The following is a 20,656-nucleotide window of genomic DNA, read 5'->3' on the forward strand; positions in this document are numbered from 1 at the left end:
CGGTCCTTAGTATAGTTGTTTTCATCGCCTGGTGTTTTGTAAAAGCGTTCAGTATAGGAAACCTTTTGATGTTGGCCGTTAGGTCAATGAACTGCATTCAAGACCGTTCAGTCTATTTTGTAAATGCTGTATTCAATATTACTGATTTTACAATTTTAAATTCCAAGTATATTTCATACTTCTATGCTTATTCACTACTGTTCTCCTTTATTGTTCATGTTAACTCCTAAAATAAATTATAGCTTTGGTTATATTTATTGGGATGTTACATAAATTTCTCACAAAGTATTGGTGGTGAATGATGATGTGATATTTCAATGATAAAAACAAAGCTTTATAAAGTGACATACTAAGTCATAAAAAGGTTTTCTTATTATGCATGATCACTAGAACTAGAAATGGAAAAAAATAAAAAATAAAATGGCACCCACAAAAATAATTAAAATTTTGTAGTAGAAACTAAGTACAGAGAAGATCAATGCTGGAAGGCAATTTTCACACAGACAAGTAGAGAAGTAGTTAAGAAAATACTGAGTAGCAAAAACTAGAGAAGAAATGAAACAATTAACAAATACCATCTTCTACGAAACTGTTCTAATTGGAATTCCAGTTCACAGTGGCAGCAATTGGCATTTCAAAGAAAATAAAGCAACTATGAAATGATTGCTTAAGGTGATGTCAATAATCGTTTGATGCCACTTTTCTGTTCGGATGTAAGCCTGGAAGGAAACTTGATATTGAACTTGATTCTCAAGTTTCCCTTTCTGGAAGGATCTTTTGGAATCGGCATACCCTCTCCTTTGACAGCTTCTTCATATGTCGGACTAATCGTGTTGTTAATAGGAATTGTCAGATTCCGACCATCAAGTGTTGTCAGCTGAACTGTGTAACCTGTCAAGGCTTCTACAAGAGATACTTTCTGGGTGACAACAAGATCATTGCCATCCCTCTTGAACAGAGAATGAGACTTCTCATCGATTATGAACACAAGATCTGAAGGTATAACTCCTCTTTGTTCGTTTCCCTTTTCAGGAAATGTTATTTTTGTTCCTTTCTTCCAACCTGGTTTTATCTCAATTGTCAGGATTTCCTCCACTGTGATGGGTCTCCTGCAAACAAGATAACATGCAGCAGATTAGGTAGTCATAATCACAGTAATATCAAAGATTTCATACATAATTTCACAATTCATCATACATTCCATACGAAATTTCTACAAGATGATTCTTCCATGTTCAAAATAAAGACTTTTCTCCTCAATGTTTGGCACTCGAGGAACACAAGAATAAAAAGAAAAAAAACATACAGTCACATACTCACATTTCCAGCTAAAATGCTTACAATCAGCACCCGTGAGAGTGAAAGAACCACTGAAGAAAATTTCTCCAAGAGTTAAATCATGTTACCTAATTTTAATAGCACACTCATTAGCTGTTGGCAATGCAACAATAATCATAACTAAGTTTTGAATCAGTGTGGAAAACTTTGAACAAAGGTCTACAACCACTAGCAAAATACCACATTCAATGTCTTAGCACGTGAGCATTGTTGATGGAAACAGAAATATAGAGTATCAAATGTACATAAATGTGACATTTCAAAGATATCAACAATCAAAAGAATCTAACCTACCATCTTGACAGTAGAAAGTCGATTACTCTAAACCTAAAACACTGTACACATACAGTTCAATTTGAAAGCTATCTAACAATCGACCCAAGTGATCAGACTAAAGCAAATCATCAAACTCTACATGAAATTTGGTGATCTGATTCCTTGCAATAACACACTAACATGAACAAACTTAGTCCTTGATGAAACTAGAAAGTAAGACATGCAAATGAGTAAAAGTAGAGAACTCACCCACTGGCATCGTTAACATCCCTTGAAATCTTCATTTTCTTGGTAGTCCCTTTATACAAATCCTCCAAACTACAATACAATGTTTTCTCAATGGGTGCCCCTTTTCTAGGCATATGGCCAGAGCCCTCCCCAACAGCATTCCGAAATTGAGCAAAAATATCTTCACCAAACGGGCCACCCCTGGAAAATCCAGGTCGGCCACCCATGTCTCCCATTCCACCACGACCAAGGGGACTCGTGAACCCGAAAAACTCAGAAAATATATCATCGGCATTTCTGGGATTGAACCGGAATGTCGTCGGTCCACCATCGCTGCCACCAGGAAAACCACCGCCACCCGGCGGCACCCCATTCAACCCCTCCTCACCATACTGATCATACACGGCTCGCTTCTGGGGATCACTCAAGACCTGTTTCACAATTCAAATTAGGAAAAGAAAAACCACCTAACCCCACTTCATAAAAACCAAAAATTGGAAAACTTTTAAATATGAAACTACCAACTGAAGCTGTAAAGCAAAAACCTACCCCAGTCTTTTAGATTCATCCCAAGAAACTCAAAATTGAAAACCCTTGAAAAAAAATTGCAGCTTTGAACGAAACACTACAATATCAAATTTGAATAGTGTTCTCAAACACTAACTAAATAGTTCAACATTCAAATTAGGGCAAAACCCCACAGATTAATAACAGTTTCACATCCAAACTCATCATCAAAATTACAACTTTTAAGGGAAAAACAAACAAACAAACTCAAATTACTTCAAAAATGTAAAATTTTTTTGAAATGGGTATACTGAATTTACATACATCATATGCTTCTGAGATTTGCTTGAATTTAGCTTCAGCATCTTTCTTGTTGTTAGGGTTCTTATCAGGGTGCCACTTCATGGCCAAACTTCGATATGCTTTCTTAATATCATCATCTTTGGCGCTCCTATCTACTTTAAGAATCTTGTAGTAGTCCACGCCCATGTTTTCTGTGCTTTTGTTCACTGCTATGAAATTCAAGAGAGAGGGGTTATCTGGTATCTGTTTTATACAGGAAAAAACAGCATCACCATGATATCGCGTTCATTTCCTTCAAATACAATACTGAAAGGTATTGAGAGGAATAGATGTCGATATTCTTACTAGTTACAACCAAGATGTGTCATCTATTTATCATTTTTCACTCATTTATATAAAAGTTTAATTTAACCTAGTTAATAGTTTTTTTTTAAAAAAATGGCAAATAGTTGAATGATAACGATACGTTAGATTTAGCCCTCGATATTAGGAGTGTTTCATATTATAAAAAATGTTTTAATTTTTTAAATTAAATGATAATTAAAATGGTTGTCTTGTCTATTAATAATATTAAAGAGTTACTTAAATATATTTTTATAATTTTTATAATAAATAGTTTGTAATTCCTCTAATTTATATATACAAATGAAGAAACAGGAATCTTATATTTCTGTATATTTTTAAAAAATATTAATCATGGTGATAAAAACATAATAAATAATAATTATATAAAGGTGAATTTAGTATTTAGATAATTTGGTTTTGTTTTAAAATATAATTAAGAGTAAAATAAGAATATTAAATTTGTATTATTATATTATGTGTATTAATTTAAAAATATAATTAAAGATGAATATATTTCAATAATAACAATAGTATTAACAATAATAATAATTTTAAAATATAATTAAGATAAACATGCTTGTATAACTTTTAGTAACATTATCTACTTATTGTCTTTGAATATAATAATTATGTTTTTAAAAAAAAATAGCTTCACCAATATCTTGTTCAAGATAATTTCAAGCTAGGATTGATAAATTATTTTTCTTTAATTCATTTTAGAAACTTGTTAATTATCACATGTCATTGCTAATGTGGTTAAAAGATATTAAAAAAATCTTTAAATTTAAATCATTGAAAACTTCAATTTATTTTATCAAAAGCAAATAATTGATTTTTCTTTTTACTTAAAGCATAATAATTATGTTTTTTTTATATCAAATAAATAATATACAAGATTTAGTATTATAAAGTTTATATTTTTTTAATCTCAATATAAAATTGACTTGTGAAGTTTTTCTTTTTCTATGATCAGACTCACACAATGTAAGTTTATAGTAAAAATAACAATGTAACAATATAATATTACAAAAGTTCTTTTATTTTCTTATGAGTCCTACTTATATAGCTTTTTTTATGAGATGATTGTTATTCAAAGAGAGTTAACCTTCTTGAGAGTATGTGACTTTTTGTACGAAGATACGTTTTTATGTCTTGAGAAGAACAACATTACTTTTGACAAATGTCTTTCTATTTCACAATGTCTTTCTAATCCACGTGCAATGCTTTTAAGTATATTTTTGTATCGTCAATATATGCACAAATAAAGAGAAAAAAAAAACAGAGCAAACAATGTATAATACGTATATCTATATGTTGACAAAGTGTTAAAGCATGATTCATTATATAAGCGTTTAGTGTGAATATAAACTTTTTCCAGTAGTGACCATTGGTAAGATACATAATGTTTATTGCTTCTCTCTCGAAGTTCTTTTTCAAATATTGTTTAAACTTTTATAAATGACATGTTATGATTTATCTTATAGCGTTTAATAATAATACACTTTATCCAAACACTATATTCCATTAAATGATATTTCTTTAAATATTGTTTGTTAAACTTGAAAACTTTCCTGTTTAAATTTAGCCTTGAGATTAAGCATTTAATTAATAATGCTTTACACTTCACAAGCAATTGTTTCATGCTTAAAGTAAGATATGCACTAATATGAAACAAATTTTAAAACAAACTCCTTTTTCATAACAAATTTAAAAAATATATTTGAACTTAATTTTACTCATATAACCAATTCCCAAATTTAGAAATCTATAGACATATTAAAATCCATCAAATTTAATTTCAATAATTATAATTCACCATTTTAGAAAGAATTATCATCACATACAAATATATAAATTAATTACAAGGAAGATACCTTCCCTTAATTGGAAGTTACTTGTTCTCCAAGGGCTAGTAAGAGATAAAGTGAATCAAAACTCTTGAGACCTAATAAAATGTTACCAAACAATTCGAAAATGAAATGAAAAGATATATTAGTTGAGAGAATAACCTTTCTTTATATTCAAATAATAGAAAATTGAATATATTATAACAAAATCACTTACACTAAATTACAAATTTTCGAGATATAAATGATCCATTACAATACTACTACTAGTGTATGGTGGGATTTAATTTTGAAAGAGGTAAAATTTAAAGTTAGAAAGTTAGGATAAGATAAAATAGAAGGTAGAGGGACAGTTTAAGAAAAAGATGAAGGAAATAGAAAAAGAAACTTAAGAAAGGCAAGGGTAATAAACCTTTGGCCCAAAGTTCATAAGAATTTTGGAAAGTTAGAATTAAATTGAAATTAAAAGATAAAGATACAATATCAAATATTACAAATAGGTTTTTGAGATATGTTCTCTTCTTTTTTAAAACAGTCAATTTTATTCAAGTTTGAATAAGTTTTAAGTATTTAAATATTTGTTAAAATGTTTTTTGTTTTCCAAAATCCTTGCCTTTGATCTTTCTGTTTTGATATTTCTTTTAATGGACTGATATTGTTGTTACATCTTCATTGATGTATTATCTGATATGTTTTCATAGAACTTAATTTTTAAATAAATGGAAACGATGATAGCGTATCTTCATTGACATCTATGAAGACTAGGAATGAGACTACCATCGAAGATTTAAAAATAAATTTCTTTTCAATATTGAATAAAATATTTTTTAATAAATATTCAATTAAAACTACTTAATACTTTTAATTTATTTAAACTTTTTATTTGTAATAACTCCAATTTATTTACCAACACTTTAATTGTTACTCAAATTTATTGACCCATGTAAATAATTATAGTTTTGTCATAAAAATGTTTTTCTTTTTGGTATGGTTGCAATGTAATTATTTTTTTTTGGTGAGTAACTTACCTAAAAAATAATTTCAAGGGATGTCACTAAGCAAAATTAGAGCTTTAAAGGAAAAAGAGCTCATTGCTTCAAAAGTTGCTTTCACATCTACTATATAAGAAAAATATATTGATCTAAAATTACTTATACTTCATTTATATAAATAATATCAATATAATATATATTTTTCAAATATATTAAAATTTTAATAATCTTAAATGTATTTTAATGTGTTTAAGGTTAAGGATTTAAGTTTTTTGTTTTATTTTATTTTATTTATTTTACTTTTTTCTTGTCTTTCGCAAAACGTTAATTTTGTTTAATTCTTTTATTAATGATTTATTATAAATTTTTTAAATTTTAATTGTAATTTATTTTTGTTTTTTATATAATTTTATAATTGTTTAAGATTTTTGTATAATTTTTTTGTTTTTTATTGTTATTTTAAATCGTATGTTTTTTGTTATTTAATTTTAATTGTTTATTTTATGTTTTTGTTTGTTTTAATAAATTTGCAATAATATTTAATACGTGTTATTAAAATAATTTTTGTTGTTGTTTGAAATTATATAAATTTTTATTATTTGGTTATAATTGTTTGATTTAATTTTAGTTAATTTTCTTAAATATTGCAATTATATTTGGTTGTTATTTAATTTGTTATTTTTTATTTGAAATTTTGTTAAACTTTATTTTTTTGTTTGTTTTATTTTTATTTTTCAAAATTTATTATTTGTTATTTTAAATTTAATATATTTTCTCTTTAAACTTAATTTGAATTACATTTAAGAAATAAACTTATTTTAATTTTTTTTTGTATTCGAAATACATTTAAATTTAACGTATTTTGAAATATATTTTTCAAATCGATTTTTGAAAGTTGATTAGAGATAAAATTATATTTTGAATTTTAATCTGTTTTTGAAAATTGTAGAATTTTTAATTGGTTGGTCAAAGAATACAATTATCTCCTTTTATGTGCAATAAAAGAAAGAGAAGAAAAAAGTAAAAATAAAATTAATTTAGTAAAAGATTGAAGATTATATTTGTAATATTAGAAATGTAATAAAAAGGAAGGAAGGTGGGGGAAGAAACACTCTTTTTCTTTTTACTTCACCATTAAAGCAAACACACTTAAGGATGAGGATAATGTAGAGCAAAATTGTTTGAAATATAGCCATACCTTCTTAGGTTTTGCTGCAATGGCCAATACCATCCTCACCAGCAGCACCATAAAGTAGATAATTGTTAATGATTGGCAATACAATAATCAGTAATTGAATACATGAATGGATGATTCTGGTGGCAATCATCAAGCGGCTACTGCACTAGAGGCAGTGCAATGGCTGATATGATCCTCACCAGCAGCCACCATTTGCTTCCTCATTCTTAATGATTGCCAAGAAAGTAATGTGTAGTCGAGTACATCTTTTTGTGTCTACTCATGTAATCTCTACATCATCAAACCGTGAAAATCTTCCTAACCTTCTTCATGTTCCTACGACAAACAGGGCAAGTACCAGATGCCTCAGCTATCCTGCATATACATGCATCACCACACAAGAATGATCATTACCCAATGCATTCAGCTGCATGCTCAAATGAATGTAAGAGTTAAAACTAGTTTTTACAAAAGTTCATATGAAATAACTTCCCATTTAGCTTATACATTATCTAATTTAGTTTCCAGAACTTGATCTACTTGTTCACTCTTTCTTCTGAAATGAGAATTATTGGAAATGTGTTATACTTGTTTGTTAGTTCTTAAATACCATCAGAACAAACCGGGGGAACAACTTCAGGTATATATGTGAAGCTTTTTGTAGATGACAGTGATAATAGTTGTTACAACAATGAATTACCTGGTTCCACAAGCAAAACATGCCACACAGTGGCCACACGGAAGAAAGAAGCAGTCCCTTGGAGCATCAAAGCAAATAGCACAAAGACGCCGTGTACTGTTACTGGTTTGACCATCACCAGAAAGCTTCTCACCAATGGGGTCTCCTGGAAGAAAGTCAAGATCTTCCTCGTCTTGTGGCAAGGAATCATATGATGAACCCCAACTTGAAAGATCATCATCTTTGTGAGAAAGCAGAGGTGCTCTCTGAGGTTCTGTTCCCCCACTTCTATGTCCTGCTCCACCTTCATGAGCAGACTGAAGTTTGTTCAATAAGTTGAATGACCAAAACACAAGCATAGTCAATCCTCCTGCAGGAAGATGTAGCATAAGTAGTAAGATAAACTCTTTTAAAATTGGTACAGATTGTAAAAGCATGACTAAGGAGTTTACCGATGCCAAAAATATAGGTTACCCATCTTGGTCCATAGGACAGTTTGATATACCATTCATTGGATGCATTCTGAACCAAACAAAAGTTACGTAAATAAGTACCAAAACCAAAGCATATGCATTTCACAAGTTGGGAGAGGGAAAAGGCACATAATTTACAAGCTTCAGACTTCAGTGACAGACCAAAATCCAATGCTAGGTTGCAACATTAATAATTTTACTTCCTATGTACCATTTACATGTTGTAATGATCACCATTTCTTTCAGTTTAGTATATGATAATTCCAACGATAAGCATTTCTCTGAAGTAAGTAAATGATAATAATCTTACCTGTTGTGGAGCAGGAGTAACTAAAACAGCTGCACTTCCATCAAGAAAGAAAATATCTAAAGCGCATGGAGTGTTGATAAGAGCACATCTGTAGTAAGCATTTGTTGTATTATGCAAAGTGGATATTACACTGAGGTTTAATGTCACCTGTTCAATAAGAATAGACAAAATGTAAGTAACAAATGACTGATTACTTAACAAATTACTATAATGCTTGATAACATATAAACCCATTGAGATCATTTGAGGAAAAACTTGAATGATGTATGAAAAGCATAAACTAATAAAATCTGGTAAGATTGCTAGGATCAAACTCCATCTATCCATTACTCAGAACACTCTGGTGAAAAATTATAATTACTTTTACACAATTTTAATAGAATGCAAGGCCTTTCGTGAAATAATAATAATGTCCAAATACAGTACTGATTGGGTCTGTGTAACACGTAGGCGTAATGTGGTGGCAAATGAAATAGGAGAATCGAAATTGGCAGAGGATTGAGGAGAGAAAAACGAATTAGGAAGAGGAATGTTTTTCTACAAGAACAAAATAAACAAACATATAACCCAGATGTTATGAAAATTACAATTGGAAGTCTGGTGGATTAGAAAATTACCTTCACATCCTCATCCAAATTACCCAATGCTACGTAATAGCTCGACGATTGGAATATTTCCTGGGTAATCATACCACTTCCTGTAAAGAAACAGAGCAACATCAACATAGGTACAATAAACACACATGTTTTTATTCTGTGTCTGTACAAGCATAGATTAAGAGATAGCATATAGAATAAATCTCTCTTATTGAAGTGCATCAATCTTACTAATTTCGTCATCATATATGAGATTTGATTTTGAGAATTACAGTAGCTAAGTTAAACCACTCTATTATTCACTAAGTCTTAAGAAACGGAACCTCGTATATTATCATGAAACACAATATTCTTGGATAATTGTATAATCACAATTCCTATCTTTTTCTTCAACTCTTAAGTTTTTCTAACAATCTCCAAACCTTTTTAACACTATACATGCATATCTTGCAAATGAAAATTCCATTTGAAGTGTCTAACTTCTATTTCGAGAAAATGTTTCATCTTTCCCAAGTTAGACATATGTAAGTCCAATACCATTAAACTTTTAAACTTGTTGCACATGATCCTATCAATCATAGTAAATATTAAATAATCTGATATTAATATTTTAACTCCTTGTGACTTTGTGAACAATATGTGTTCAACTTTTGGGCTTTCTTTTATTCTCCTTTCTTTATAAATATTTGAGTACATATACTTTTTCTTTAAGCTCCAGGTGTTGGTCTCTTCATCTCTCCACTATTTTAATTTATTTTAAAAATATTTTACACATTTCTACTATTTTCTTTTATTTCAAAAATATCCTACACTTCCCCATTATCCTTAACAATATTTTTTTTCTCTCTCTACATTATTAGAGCATTTACATGACTCATTAATGGAGCATTCTCAAATTGGTAAAATTCTGTTCTAAATTTCTAGAAAAATGTTTATATATATATATATATATATATATATTTTTCTAGAAATTTAGAACAAAATTTTACCATTTATTAAGTAATTTGAAAAGAAAAAAATATATTCAACAACGAAAATAAGATTGAATCAAACTTATTTAAGAAAATATATTACAAGTTCAAATTTGAGTCATGTAAATGCTCTATTAATGAGTCATGTAAATATTCCATTAATGTAAAGAGAAAGAGAAAGATTGTTAATGATAGTGGGGAGGTGTAGGGTATTTTTGGAATAAAAGAAAATAATGGGGATGTGTAAAATATTTTTGAAATAAATTAAAATAGTGAGGAGGTGCAGGGTCCACTTGGAGAGGTGGAGGGAGCAACACCCTTAAGCTCCCTGTGAAGAAAACACTCTTCACATCATGTTGAAAAACTTTCCATCTAAATTGAGAAATTGTTACAAGCATCACATGAATGGTATCCTTTTGCTAACTTTGCTTCGTATTTCTCCATACTCCTCCTATCTTCATTAAATTTCATTTTGAACACCCACTTAACTCCAATAGGCTTGACTCCCTTAGGCAACACAATGAGTTCTTAAGTTTTATTCTTTTATATGGCTTTAATTTATTTTGGCATTGGTTCCCTCCAATATTTGTTAGTCATAGCCTCTTCAATTGAAATTGGATCATATTTAGTCATCATCATCATTACTTTCAAGTTTTCTTCTTCTGATAACTCTTCCCCAATTTTATAATCTACCATCCATCTTCATGCTCTTTTTGCTTGTTCACTCCTCCTTTCATATTTTGAAATGATTATATCAGAGTGTTACTCAAATTGTTTGGACTGCTACTCAAACTATTTGAACATGTTTCACCATTTTCTTCTTCATTTTGGTTATCTTCATCTTCCCATTTTAATTTATCTCGCTTGCTTTCATCCTCTGCTCTACCCCAGTCCTAGTTTTCTTCAAAAATATCATCTTTAGTGACAATAATGTTCTTTGAGATTGAATCATATAGCCTCCATGCATTGGACTCATCATTAATTCCTAGAAAGACATACTTTTTGCTTTTATCATCCAACTTATTCTCTATTTGATTAAGAACATGAACATGTGTTGTACATCCAAAAGCGCGAAAATACTCCACCACATGTTTCTCACCACTTCAAGCCTCTTTTGGAGTTTTGATTTCATCTGCCGCAATTGGACATCGATTTTGAATATGCACACGTCATTTCAAGGCCTTAAGTAAAAAAACTTTAGGAATTTGCTTCTCATTTAACATGGAGCGAACAACATTCATAATTGTCAATCATCCCACTTTTCCTCTCAGTAACTCTATTTTGTTGAGGTAAATTGTCCGTTGATGATCGTTTGATTGACAAAACTCTACAAACTCATTTGAGGTGAACACACCACCCCTATTTTTCCTTAAACAAGTTATAGATGCATTTGTCTCCTTTTCAACATGAGCCTACACTTTCTTGAATGTTACAAACGCCTTCAAATTTTCATGTAAGAAATATATCCAAGTTTTATGAGTAAAATCATTGATAGACTTTAACATGTACCTCTTATGTGAAGCTGGCTAGATGAGCCTACATATATTTGAATGAACTAGCTAAAGTTTCTTTGTAGCCTTTCATTAGCTCTTGCTCGGTTTAGGCTTTCTATGTTGCTTGCGGTTAAACATGTGGTGCATATCTTCAAGGACGATAAACCAATCACCATCTTCTTGCCAGAAAGTGTTATTGTGAATCAAGGGCCTAATGATGAAACACTTAGGTTTGCAAGTTCCATCCAAAATAAAAATGGCTAACCCCTTTTCTTGCAAGTGTACGATGATTAATAAATTGATTTTAAGCTCACAAATATTGTAATCATTCATTACTAAGTTATCCCATTCACTTGCATTGTTATACTTAGTGCTATCAAAATGGGCCACCCGGTCCACCACGGGTTGGTCATTTAGTGAGTCAACCCAATCCGACTCATTTATAAGCGAGCCGAAAAAATTCGAACTCGACCCAGTCCACTACGGGTTGATGAGTTAAACGGGTTGACTCATTGACTCACTTAATTACAAATTTATTTTAAAATCCAAAAAATTACAATTTTTTTGTAATTCAAATTTAAATAATTTCACTATAATCGGATGTTAAAATCCAAAGATAATTAAAAATAAAAAAATTAACATACAACTCAAATGTAATTTGAAAGCAAACTCAAAAAGCTAATAAATAAGTTTATAGTATTGATAATTCTTATGTTATTTATCCATTTATAATATTAGGGATAAATTTATAATATTTTGCTCTTTTGAAACATCTTTCTCTTTATTACCATTTACAATACAATAAAAAAAATTTAACTAGGGTGAGTCGGGTTCTAAGTGAACCAGGTTGAAAATTGACCCGTATAAAAAAATTATTTTTTTCAAGCCTAACCCGACCCAAACCTGTGGTGGGCTAGGTTGACCCGAGAGTTTTAATCTATTTTGACAATACTAGTTATGCTTTCTTTGTCACTATTATTTGAATATCATTCCTAAGCTTCATTGTCTTGCAATATTCTACCTCCAAATCTAGAAAACCATTCTTTATTTCTATCATATGGTTATTGCAACCCAAGTCCAGATACCATATTTCTTCTCCCTATGTTTGATAAGGCTTTTCATAAGACATAAACATAAGCTCTTCTTCTTCATCTAACTCAACATAATTTGCTTCATTTTCCTGGTCAAGACATTCGTATTGAAAGTGTCTCTATTTATAACATTTGAAATACTCAATAACGAATTTATTTAGAGGTCGTCTCCCTGTAGCTTTACCCTGTCCTCTAAATGCACTATGACTCCTATCTCTATTAAGTCTGTTTTTCTAAGTTACTTTGAACACATGTTCCTCCTCTTGGTATCCCTGCATCCTTTGACTTCGATGCAACTTGTCGATGCTTAAATTACTTAGATCATTGGATTAAACAACACAATTGTACTTGGCAGTTAATGATCTTAATATCTTACCAACCACTATACTTTGCTTTATTGTCTCACCATTTGACTTCATCTTATATTCTAATCAAGGTGTATCTTAAGGAGTTGTTTTCTTCTTCACCTTCTCTCGTAGTAAGAAACTCAAACTCCCTTGCCTTGCAATGCTTGAAGACGTGTCTTTTCTACTTTTGTGGATCTTTGATACTTTTGTTTCAATGAGTCTGAAATGGTCCTCGATGTTCCATTGTCAATAATTGTTTCTTGGGGTTTTCTATCAATAGCCTAGAACAAAAAGTTGTTAACCTTTAGATCTTTGAATTTGGTCTCCTTCACAACCTTTTTCTATGCCTCACTAGTTGATCATGTCCCACGTATTATCCATTAGACTCCACATCTCTTTACTTCTTAAATTGTTATCTATCGTCATTGACCAATAATTATAATGGCCATCAAACTTGGAAATAGTCCCGAATGTATAAACTTTCCTAAAATTTTATCTTTTTTTAAGTTTTTAACTCGCTCTCACTCATTATTGTCGGAGTGCAAACAAAGTCCCACATTGAGTGAAAGAAGGACTGGTCAAGGGTTTATATACACATAGATATCTCCAATGGTAAGAGGCCTTTTGGAGTGGTACCAAAAGCAAACCCGTGAGGACTTGGCCCAAAGCGGACAATGTCTTACCATGTGTGGAGTTCTGTGTGGAGTTCTATGTGTGTGTCGAACCTCCCCCCAACAATTATGTTCACTCACACTTTGAGGTCTCTTTTGGAAATCTAATACCAATTGTAAAAGTTTAGATACTAAGAGATAGCAAAAAGAATAAACCACTCTTATTGAATTAAGAAAACAAGGATTACTTATATCCTTTTCACAAAACAGAAAATCAGAACAAACCACGTTTACCTACCTATAACGTGATTCGTAAAATCTGGAATTGAAGACTTATTCTCCTTAAAATCTAGGACTTGATAACTCATAACAAATCAAAGTTTAAACAAAAAATATAACAAAATATCTATAAAAGTCTTACCATGAATCACATTCCATGACAGAGTTGTGTTAGGTTCTGTTGGGTTCTCCAGCCACCGAGTGAAGGTCTCCGTCCCTGAACAAGTAAGGGCATATAAGAATGTCACAATATAATGTAGCCATGCAAATTTTGGTACAACACATATAGACTAATAACTACGTGTGTATGCTCAAGTTTCGTAATAGATAAAATTAGGGATGTGCGGCGACAATGCATGAGCAAGTTGTATCTATTTTACTGGAAAAAGAAATTATTTGACAACTTTTCATAAGGATAAAATGATTAGAACAAAAGTGATTTTTGAATTTCTAAAAGAAAAAAGAGAAAAAAAAGTAACAAAAGACGAGAGTAAAATTATTTTTACTATCAAAGTACCATGGTTGTTTTACCGGTGGTTCACGGATTTATAGGTGAATTTTTAATCACCAAAAATTGTTTAATACCACTAGCTTTTAAAATTTGTGCTAAATATTTTGTAACAATTTTTAATGGTCAGAAACCAAAAACATGAAGCTGTCCAAAAAGGGTAAAGCTAACTTCATCTGTGTCCATTAGATTAAAGATCACACAGACCTTCTTTCAAAATTAAAAAAAATTAAAATTAAACCTTTTATTAAAATTTAAATTAAACGAACAAATACAAATATTAAATAAGTACTTTAACCAGAATCATATGGGAATTACAAACTAACTAAAAGAATTGAAAAATTACATTTTGATATCATTTTTTTTAAAATTTACAATTCCTTTTAATAATAATATTATACTTTACTAATAGAAATAAATATATAAAAAAATTAAAATAAAATAATTGTTTGAAGAATTGTTGAATGGGAGTATAATAAAAAGAGATGGTAAAAAAGAAATTACAACCCATCATATTCACCAATTGAATGACATTCCAAAGCATCCATGTGCACAACGAAATATGTGTAAGTGACATGACATATATTAAAAAGATAAAATGATTTAAAAAAATAAATCTTTTATATTTTAAAAACATAAAATAAAAAATAGAAAAAGATAATATTAAATAATGAAAACAATAAACTTTTTAATTTTAAAAACAAAATAAAAAATAGAAAAAGATAATATTAAATGAATGTGTGTAAAAATATTATTTTTAGAAAATATAACACAACAAATGCTCTATGTGTGTGGGTATGGTTAAACTAAAATTTGAGAGGTGAAAAGCAGAATGAAATGTGAGGTATAAAGTTGGAAAAGCCATACCCTGCGCAACTATAAGGAAAACAGAAGAGGTCCTAGAACTAACGTGATACGAAATATTTATTGCACTCCCTCTGTTTAGATAAAGTTTCCATTCCTGTGGAAGACATAAGAAAGGAGTGAGAAAGAGTTTTGCAGAATCATGTGAAGACGAAGATGAAACTTAAAACACATTAACTTGCCTTTTCTGCGCCAGAGGGAAGAGACACATTAAGAGTCTCACCCCAACTGCTAAAAACATCAAGTGCTGGATACCCATACGTACCATAAAGAATGGGCCAGGCTCCATGCTTTCCCATCAAATTTTCTACCTAATGCAAAATCAAAAATAACTTACATATTACCCACGGATTCACCCCAGCTAAATTCCAAACCTATATAAAGAAAAATACAGTGCTGATTCTGACCTTCACAGATTTCACGAACAGGGAACTTGGTTGGAAAACTATCGAAGATGTTGGACCAAGCACGATCGTCATCGACCCATAAACCCCCAGTATCATAGTCATCGACACTGTAGCTTACAATATGTTCACAAATCAAAATCAAAATAAATAAACTATATACGTTTTTGCTAACACTTCATATAATTGGGAGCGACTATGGTCCCATTAAGTCAATTAATCCATCATTTCGTCGCTGTTTCAAATTTATATGTATGTAGTCTGTGAAAAAAATAGTGTATAAATACAATTATCCTACATAGAAAAAGGTCAGAGTATTTTCGAAGTATTCTAAACTTATTATCCAAGAGAAGTTCAATTAAAAAAAATGTATAAAAACACCAAAATTTTAGAGTATAATGGTAATGTACCATTGTCAAAGTATAGAATTAATACAAGAAGGTTTTTTCTTAACTAAATTTTATTGTTAAATATTTTTTTTGAAAAAAAGGAAGATTAAACCGTGAATGCATTAAAAACTACGTAACTGACTGAACACTCAGATTGAAGATTCCGTTACCGAATAACCAAAAGCTGAAGACCACGGCGAAGCAGGAACAAGTTTCGTCTCTGACAGCGGCGGCGGAGCCACCGCCGAAACTCCAGTCGCCTCTGCTGGAAGTGGCGCGCGAACGCTCCGCCTGGCGTGGACGGGGCGGCGGCGTCTGAGAGCTGGCGGACGCCGTTTCTTCCGGCGGTGGCGGGGCGATGGAGTGAGAGTCCGGCATTGTGGTAGAGAGGAAAGGAAGAGTGGTGCGATGGAATTAGTAGTGAATTAATTTGTGCATAGTGAAGTGAAGCGTCATGAATGTTCAACTGCGGGTCTTCTGATGAGGTTTGGTGGCCGGAACGGTAGTTAGAGGAACGAAACTATGGTGGTTGCAAAAAAATCTTACTTTCGTTACGTGAGACAAAAGTTGATGCAGCTCTTTGCAGTTGAAAAGTGAGGTTTGACTTACTTAACCCTCGTGCTTTTCTGCATTACACCTAACCCAAAGTCTTCACTCCTTTTCTATTTCATCTAAACGATGACGTGTTTACCATTTGGGAGACAATAAAGAATTATTTTTTTTTTAAGTCGTGAAAAATGAAAACTATTGTTTTCTTGGATGAAACATTTGTGACAATGTATTAGAGAGACAGCTTTTCTGGTAGAAAGCAGTGTATGTATGTAATGAAAAGACAAAGATATTTGCATAATTGTGTAATCATTTATAGTGAGTGTTTTGATTTTATGATAATTATTTCTAAATTTATGTTAATTATGATTTCTAATAATTGGCCTTGTAACTTTTTCTTTTATAATAATAGTGTATGGAAATTAAACTTTACTTTTAAGTATCAATGACTTATAAGCTTTACTTATTATAAAAGTTAAGTATAAAATAAAAAAACATTATGAGAAATTTTGTTTTAAAAAACAAAAATTTAGTAGTGTTTTACATAAATGAGATGGAGTTTTTGAGCCTTGAATTAAATTGGGGACAAAATTATATTCTTATGGAGTATGACAGAGCAGTGAAACGAGAAGAACCTATAGATGATGTTCTACACTCGAGTCAATAAAAAATATAATACTATAGTGTGATGAAGACATTGTTATATAGACCTACAAACCTTTAAGTTTAAGATAAAAAATATGAGTAATCGTTCACCAATTATTTCTTAAGGAATTGTTATAGTTACTGTTATATTGAAGATATAAAAGAAGAAACTCAAGTTGTTAGATTTTATCTTTTATAGAATTATCAATTGATATTTTGATAATAATTTATTTATAAAATATTCGAGTTATATTGAGTATTTTAAACACAGAGAGGTATATTTAAGTTTTGAATCCAAATAATTTTTATTAAGCATGTAACGAACTTGATTTGTTTATATCTTTAAATATAAATTATTTTTGCCAACTCTTAAATTTTTTAGCACAATTTTTTATATGATTAACATTTTTGGACATTTTGTTTAAAGAATTGAACTTAACTTTGAACATCTTTCAACATTTATTAACGAATGAAATTTAAATTTAACTCTTTAATATTATTATTAACATTAGTGTAAATATAGGATTTGAAGTTGCCTATATGTTTCACTTAAAAAAAATGAAGTTTATAACGACGAAGTTATATTGTTTAAAATAATTGCATAATTATAAATAATGATTTAAGGATAACCAAAGTTTATATCCTGAAGCATGAGTATAGTCTTATATTTTAATTTTTTTAAAAACTAAAGTTTATAATGACACAATGACTTTTTTTAAAATATTTGTACAATTATGGGTTTTAGTTCTAAGAACGATATTTATTACTTATTATGTGTGATTGATGCACTTGCCATTTCACTAGCAAGTTTTTGGCACCATTGTTAGGTACTTGTATTCAACATAAGGCGATTTAAGTATTTGGGATTCTTTTAAACTTTGTTGTGTGTTTTCTTTTCTTGTGTTTTCTTTAATGCAATTTGCCTATAATGTTTATGTTTTCCATTTGTTTGATTTGTTCTTAATGTTTGCCTTAGGGTACGTCTTAGAACATGAAGTAGTTGTTGGAAGGTCTTAGGAATGAGATTTCAGCAGTCAAACTGACTAAATCAACCTATATATTGCAAGTCACAGGGATAGGATTGTGTGTTTAGCCTACACTGTTTTGATTCTTAATTCAAGTCTGGATCCATGCTCAGGCCAAGGGATTAGTAAGGTGTGTCAAGCTTAGATAAACATAATAAGAGAAATTTGAGTGTTTTTACCTTAGAGAATAGAGAAAGTAGTATTCATCATCTTATGAGAGTATTAAGTAACCTTGCAACAAGAGGAATCTGAGTGAAAATGTTTGGAAAATCTATTTTAATCATTCTACATATTGCAATTATTGTTTGATGGTGTGCTTGTGTTTATGTTCTACAACTTTCTTTTCTTTCTGTTATTTTAATGTTTTTGCTTTTGAAGTCTCTTCTTTATTTTTATGTTTATGTTTTTCAATTATCAAATCCTTGTTTATATAAAAATTGGGCTAACTTGTTTGCTTGAGTATCTTTTGTGTTCTTGTGTGTGTTTATGTATTGATGCTAATGGTGAAAAGACACAAGGAGCATGAAAATTTGAGTTGAAGCTAGCTCGCCTAAAAAAATGTTTCTTTTTTTGTTTTTTTTTTCTATTTTTAACTTCTTGTTTTTGCTAATAATAAAAGTGTGACTAGGTTAGTCTGATAAATATGATACATTTGATTTTATGACTTTGAGTGAGTTTTGCATGATTTATAGGAGAACTCTTTTGTTGCTTATAAGTTGATTTTGGATTATATTGAAAATATGTTGTGATATTGTGAAAAGTTTTATTTGTGGTTGTTCTCATGTTTGTATGCTAAGAATATTGTTATTGTTTTTATTACGATTAATGATTGTGGCATGGTGTATAAAAACCTTAGGAAACTAAGGAATTAAACTATGTGGGATTTTATGCCTTTAGAGTCTGTATCTATTGAGTGCTACCACTTTTGACTTATAATTAACTTTGTTTGATTTTCATCGCTAGTTGTTTTTCATTTGTATGTCTAAATTTGAACAAGGTCATTCTCTCTTTCTTCATGGCAATGTTGACTCATAATAGCCAACTATGTTTTCAAATATTAGAACTTTTTTGTAACCCATTTGAGCTTTGTTCAAAATTATTGACTACCTCACTCTAAGTGGAAAGAGCAAACATTTCATGAGAGAGGAGAGTGGTAGATGGAGTGTGACGACTTTGTAAAATTTCTCCTAAATTTACTTTAATTAGATTTTTGACTTCAATTATTTATAAAATCAAAGCAATAATACTTCTATGGATTCAGTTATATTAAAAATGGAAGCGTAATATTTACTAATAAAATAAATAAATATAATTTTTTTTGACAATTTTGATATTTTTTTTAACTTTTAAACCTCGGATTTAATAAAACCAAAACTAAATAAGTATATAACATTAGTTGCTAAAAAAGCGAAGATATATATATATATATATATATATATATATATATATATATATATATATATATATATATATATATATATATATATATGATTGATTAGATAATAGCGTTATTAAAAAAATTGTTTTGATTTAATTTATATTTAAGTTACATATGAAAAAGTTTGAATATAAGTTATTTACGAAGATTTCCATAAGTAAGTTACTTAGGAAGATTTTCGTAAGTATACTTATCAAATATATTTTTTTTTTCGTAACTTGAGTATAGGAAATTGTACTTTTTTCACGAGTATTTTCTTTAATAATTTTCTACACTATATTTCATAAGTAATATTCGTAAAAAAATTTCAACGGCTTAATTTCTTAAGTAATTATTAATAAATATTTTCGTAGGTAATTTATGACTAAGTTATCTATAAATACACATTTTCGTAGACTAAATTACCTACGAGTTTATTACCTAAGAAATACACTTTGTAGGTAATGAATAAATAACATCAAATTACTTACAAAATTTTTCCATTACCTATGAATTTTGAGCGGAAATAATAACAAATTTTTTATAATCAGATAAAACTTTCACTTCAATATAAATTAATATTAATGTACAACCTATTACATCTGAGAGCTATTAAATTGTTAATATAATACAGTTTGTTTAATACTTATTAGTTATATATATATATATATATATATATATATATATATATATATATATATATAGAGTAGTATTTCTTTAATTATTATACAAGTTTATGCCATATCATAAGAACTCACTAAAATTAATTGCAACATATCATATATATAATCACATTTTTACAGTATAAACCGATGGAGAGGTAAAAACATGTAAATTTATAATAATTAGGAAAAGCAAATAAATAATGTCATAATTAATTATTTTAAAATCATTTATTTAAAAAATTTATTATAAGATATAATGAATTATTATTATTTTTATTTAAATTTTTTTCTAAGAGATAAAAAGAGAAAAATAAGGATATATATATA

General features: G+C 29.5%; 2 protein-coding genes across 4 annotated transcripts; both read right to left on the reverse strand.

The window, feature by feature from the left end:
* Positions 1-477: 477 nt before the first annotated feature.
* LOC106779035 (dnaJ homolog subfamily B member 13) lies at positions 478-3,015 on the reverse strand. Its single transcript, XM_014667062.2, has 3 exons — positions 2,674-3,015; positions 1,864-2,273; positions 478-1,109 (listed from the first exon to the last, which is right to left on the reverse strand). Exons 1-3 carry the CDS (start codon positions 2,836-2,838, stop codon positions 668-670), a joined length of 1,017 nt encoding a protein of 338 aa, XP_014522548.1. The 5' UTR covers positions 2,839-3,015; the 3' UTR covers positions 478-667.
* A 3,925-nt stretch (positions 3,016-6,940) lies between these two features.
* On the reverse strand, positions 6,941-16,612 carry LOC106779042. 3 transcript variants are annotated; one of them, XM_014667070.2, is made up of 10 exons: positions 16,199-16,612; positions 15,643-15,749; positions 15,418-15,546; positions 15,239-15,332; positions 14,006-14,080; positions 9,093-9,172; positions 8,476-8,622; positions 8,145-8,214; positions 7,714-7,996; positions 6,941-7,388 (listed from the first exon to the last, which is right to left on the reverse strand). In XM_014667070.2, the coding sequence occupies exons 1-10, from the start codon at positions 16,404-16,406 to the stop codon at positions 7,313-7,315; spliced, it is 1,269 nt and encodes a 422-aa protein (XP_014522556.1). In that variant the 5' UTR covers positions 16,407-16,612; the 3' UTR covers positions 6,941-7,312. The 3 variants fall into 3 exon arrangements, with proteins under 3 accessions (XP_014522556.1, XP_022632127.1, XP_014522555.1); XM_022776406.1 differs by having other exon boundaries at positions 6,941-7,383; positions 7,714-8,062; XM_014667069.2 differs by having other exon boundaries at positions 7,714-8,062.
* Positions 16,613-20,656: the final 4,044 nt, after the last annotated feature.

Source organism: Vigna radiata, unplaced genomic scaffold (assembly GCF_000741045.1).
Source record: "Vigna radiata var. radiata cultivar VC1973A unplaced genomic scaffold, Vradiata_ver6 scaffold_297, whole genome shotgun sequence".
NCBI lineage: Eukaryota > Viridiplantae > Streptophyta > Magnoliopsida > Fabales > Fabaceae > Vigna > Vigna radiata.

Bases quoted from the DNA above. Each gene is read 5' to 3' on its own strand.
- LOC106779042 (XM_014667069.2), bottom strand. From the start codon at position 16,406: ATGCCGGACTCTCACTCCATCGCCCCGCCACCGCCGGAAGAAACGGCG. The intron at 15,750-16,198 runs GTAACGGAATCT...TGTAAGCTACAG, and splicing joins CTTCAGCTTTTGGTTATTCG to TGTCGATGACTATGATACTG. The intron at 15,547-15,642 runs GTCAGAATCAGC...ATTTTGCATTAG, and splicing joins TGTTCGTGAAATCTGTGAAG to GTAGAAAATTTGATGGGAAA.
- LOC106779035 (XM_014667062.2), bottom strand. From the start codon at position 2,838: ATGGGCGTGGACTACTACAAGATTCTTAAAGTAGATAGGAGCGCCAAA. The intron at 2,274-2,673 runs GTATGTAAATTC...ATTGTGAAACAG, and splicing joins AAATCTCAGAAGCATATGAT to GTCTTGAGTGATCCCCAGAA. The intron at 1,110-1,863 runs GTGAGTTCTCTA...TCTTGTTTGCAG, and splicing joins GATGTTAACGATGCCAGTGG to GAGACCCATCACAGTGGAGG.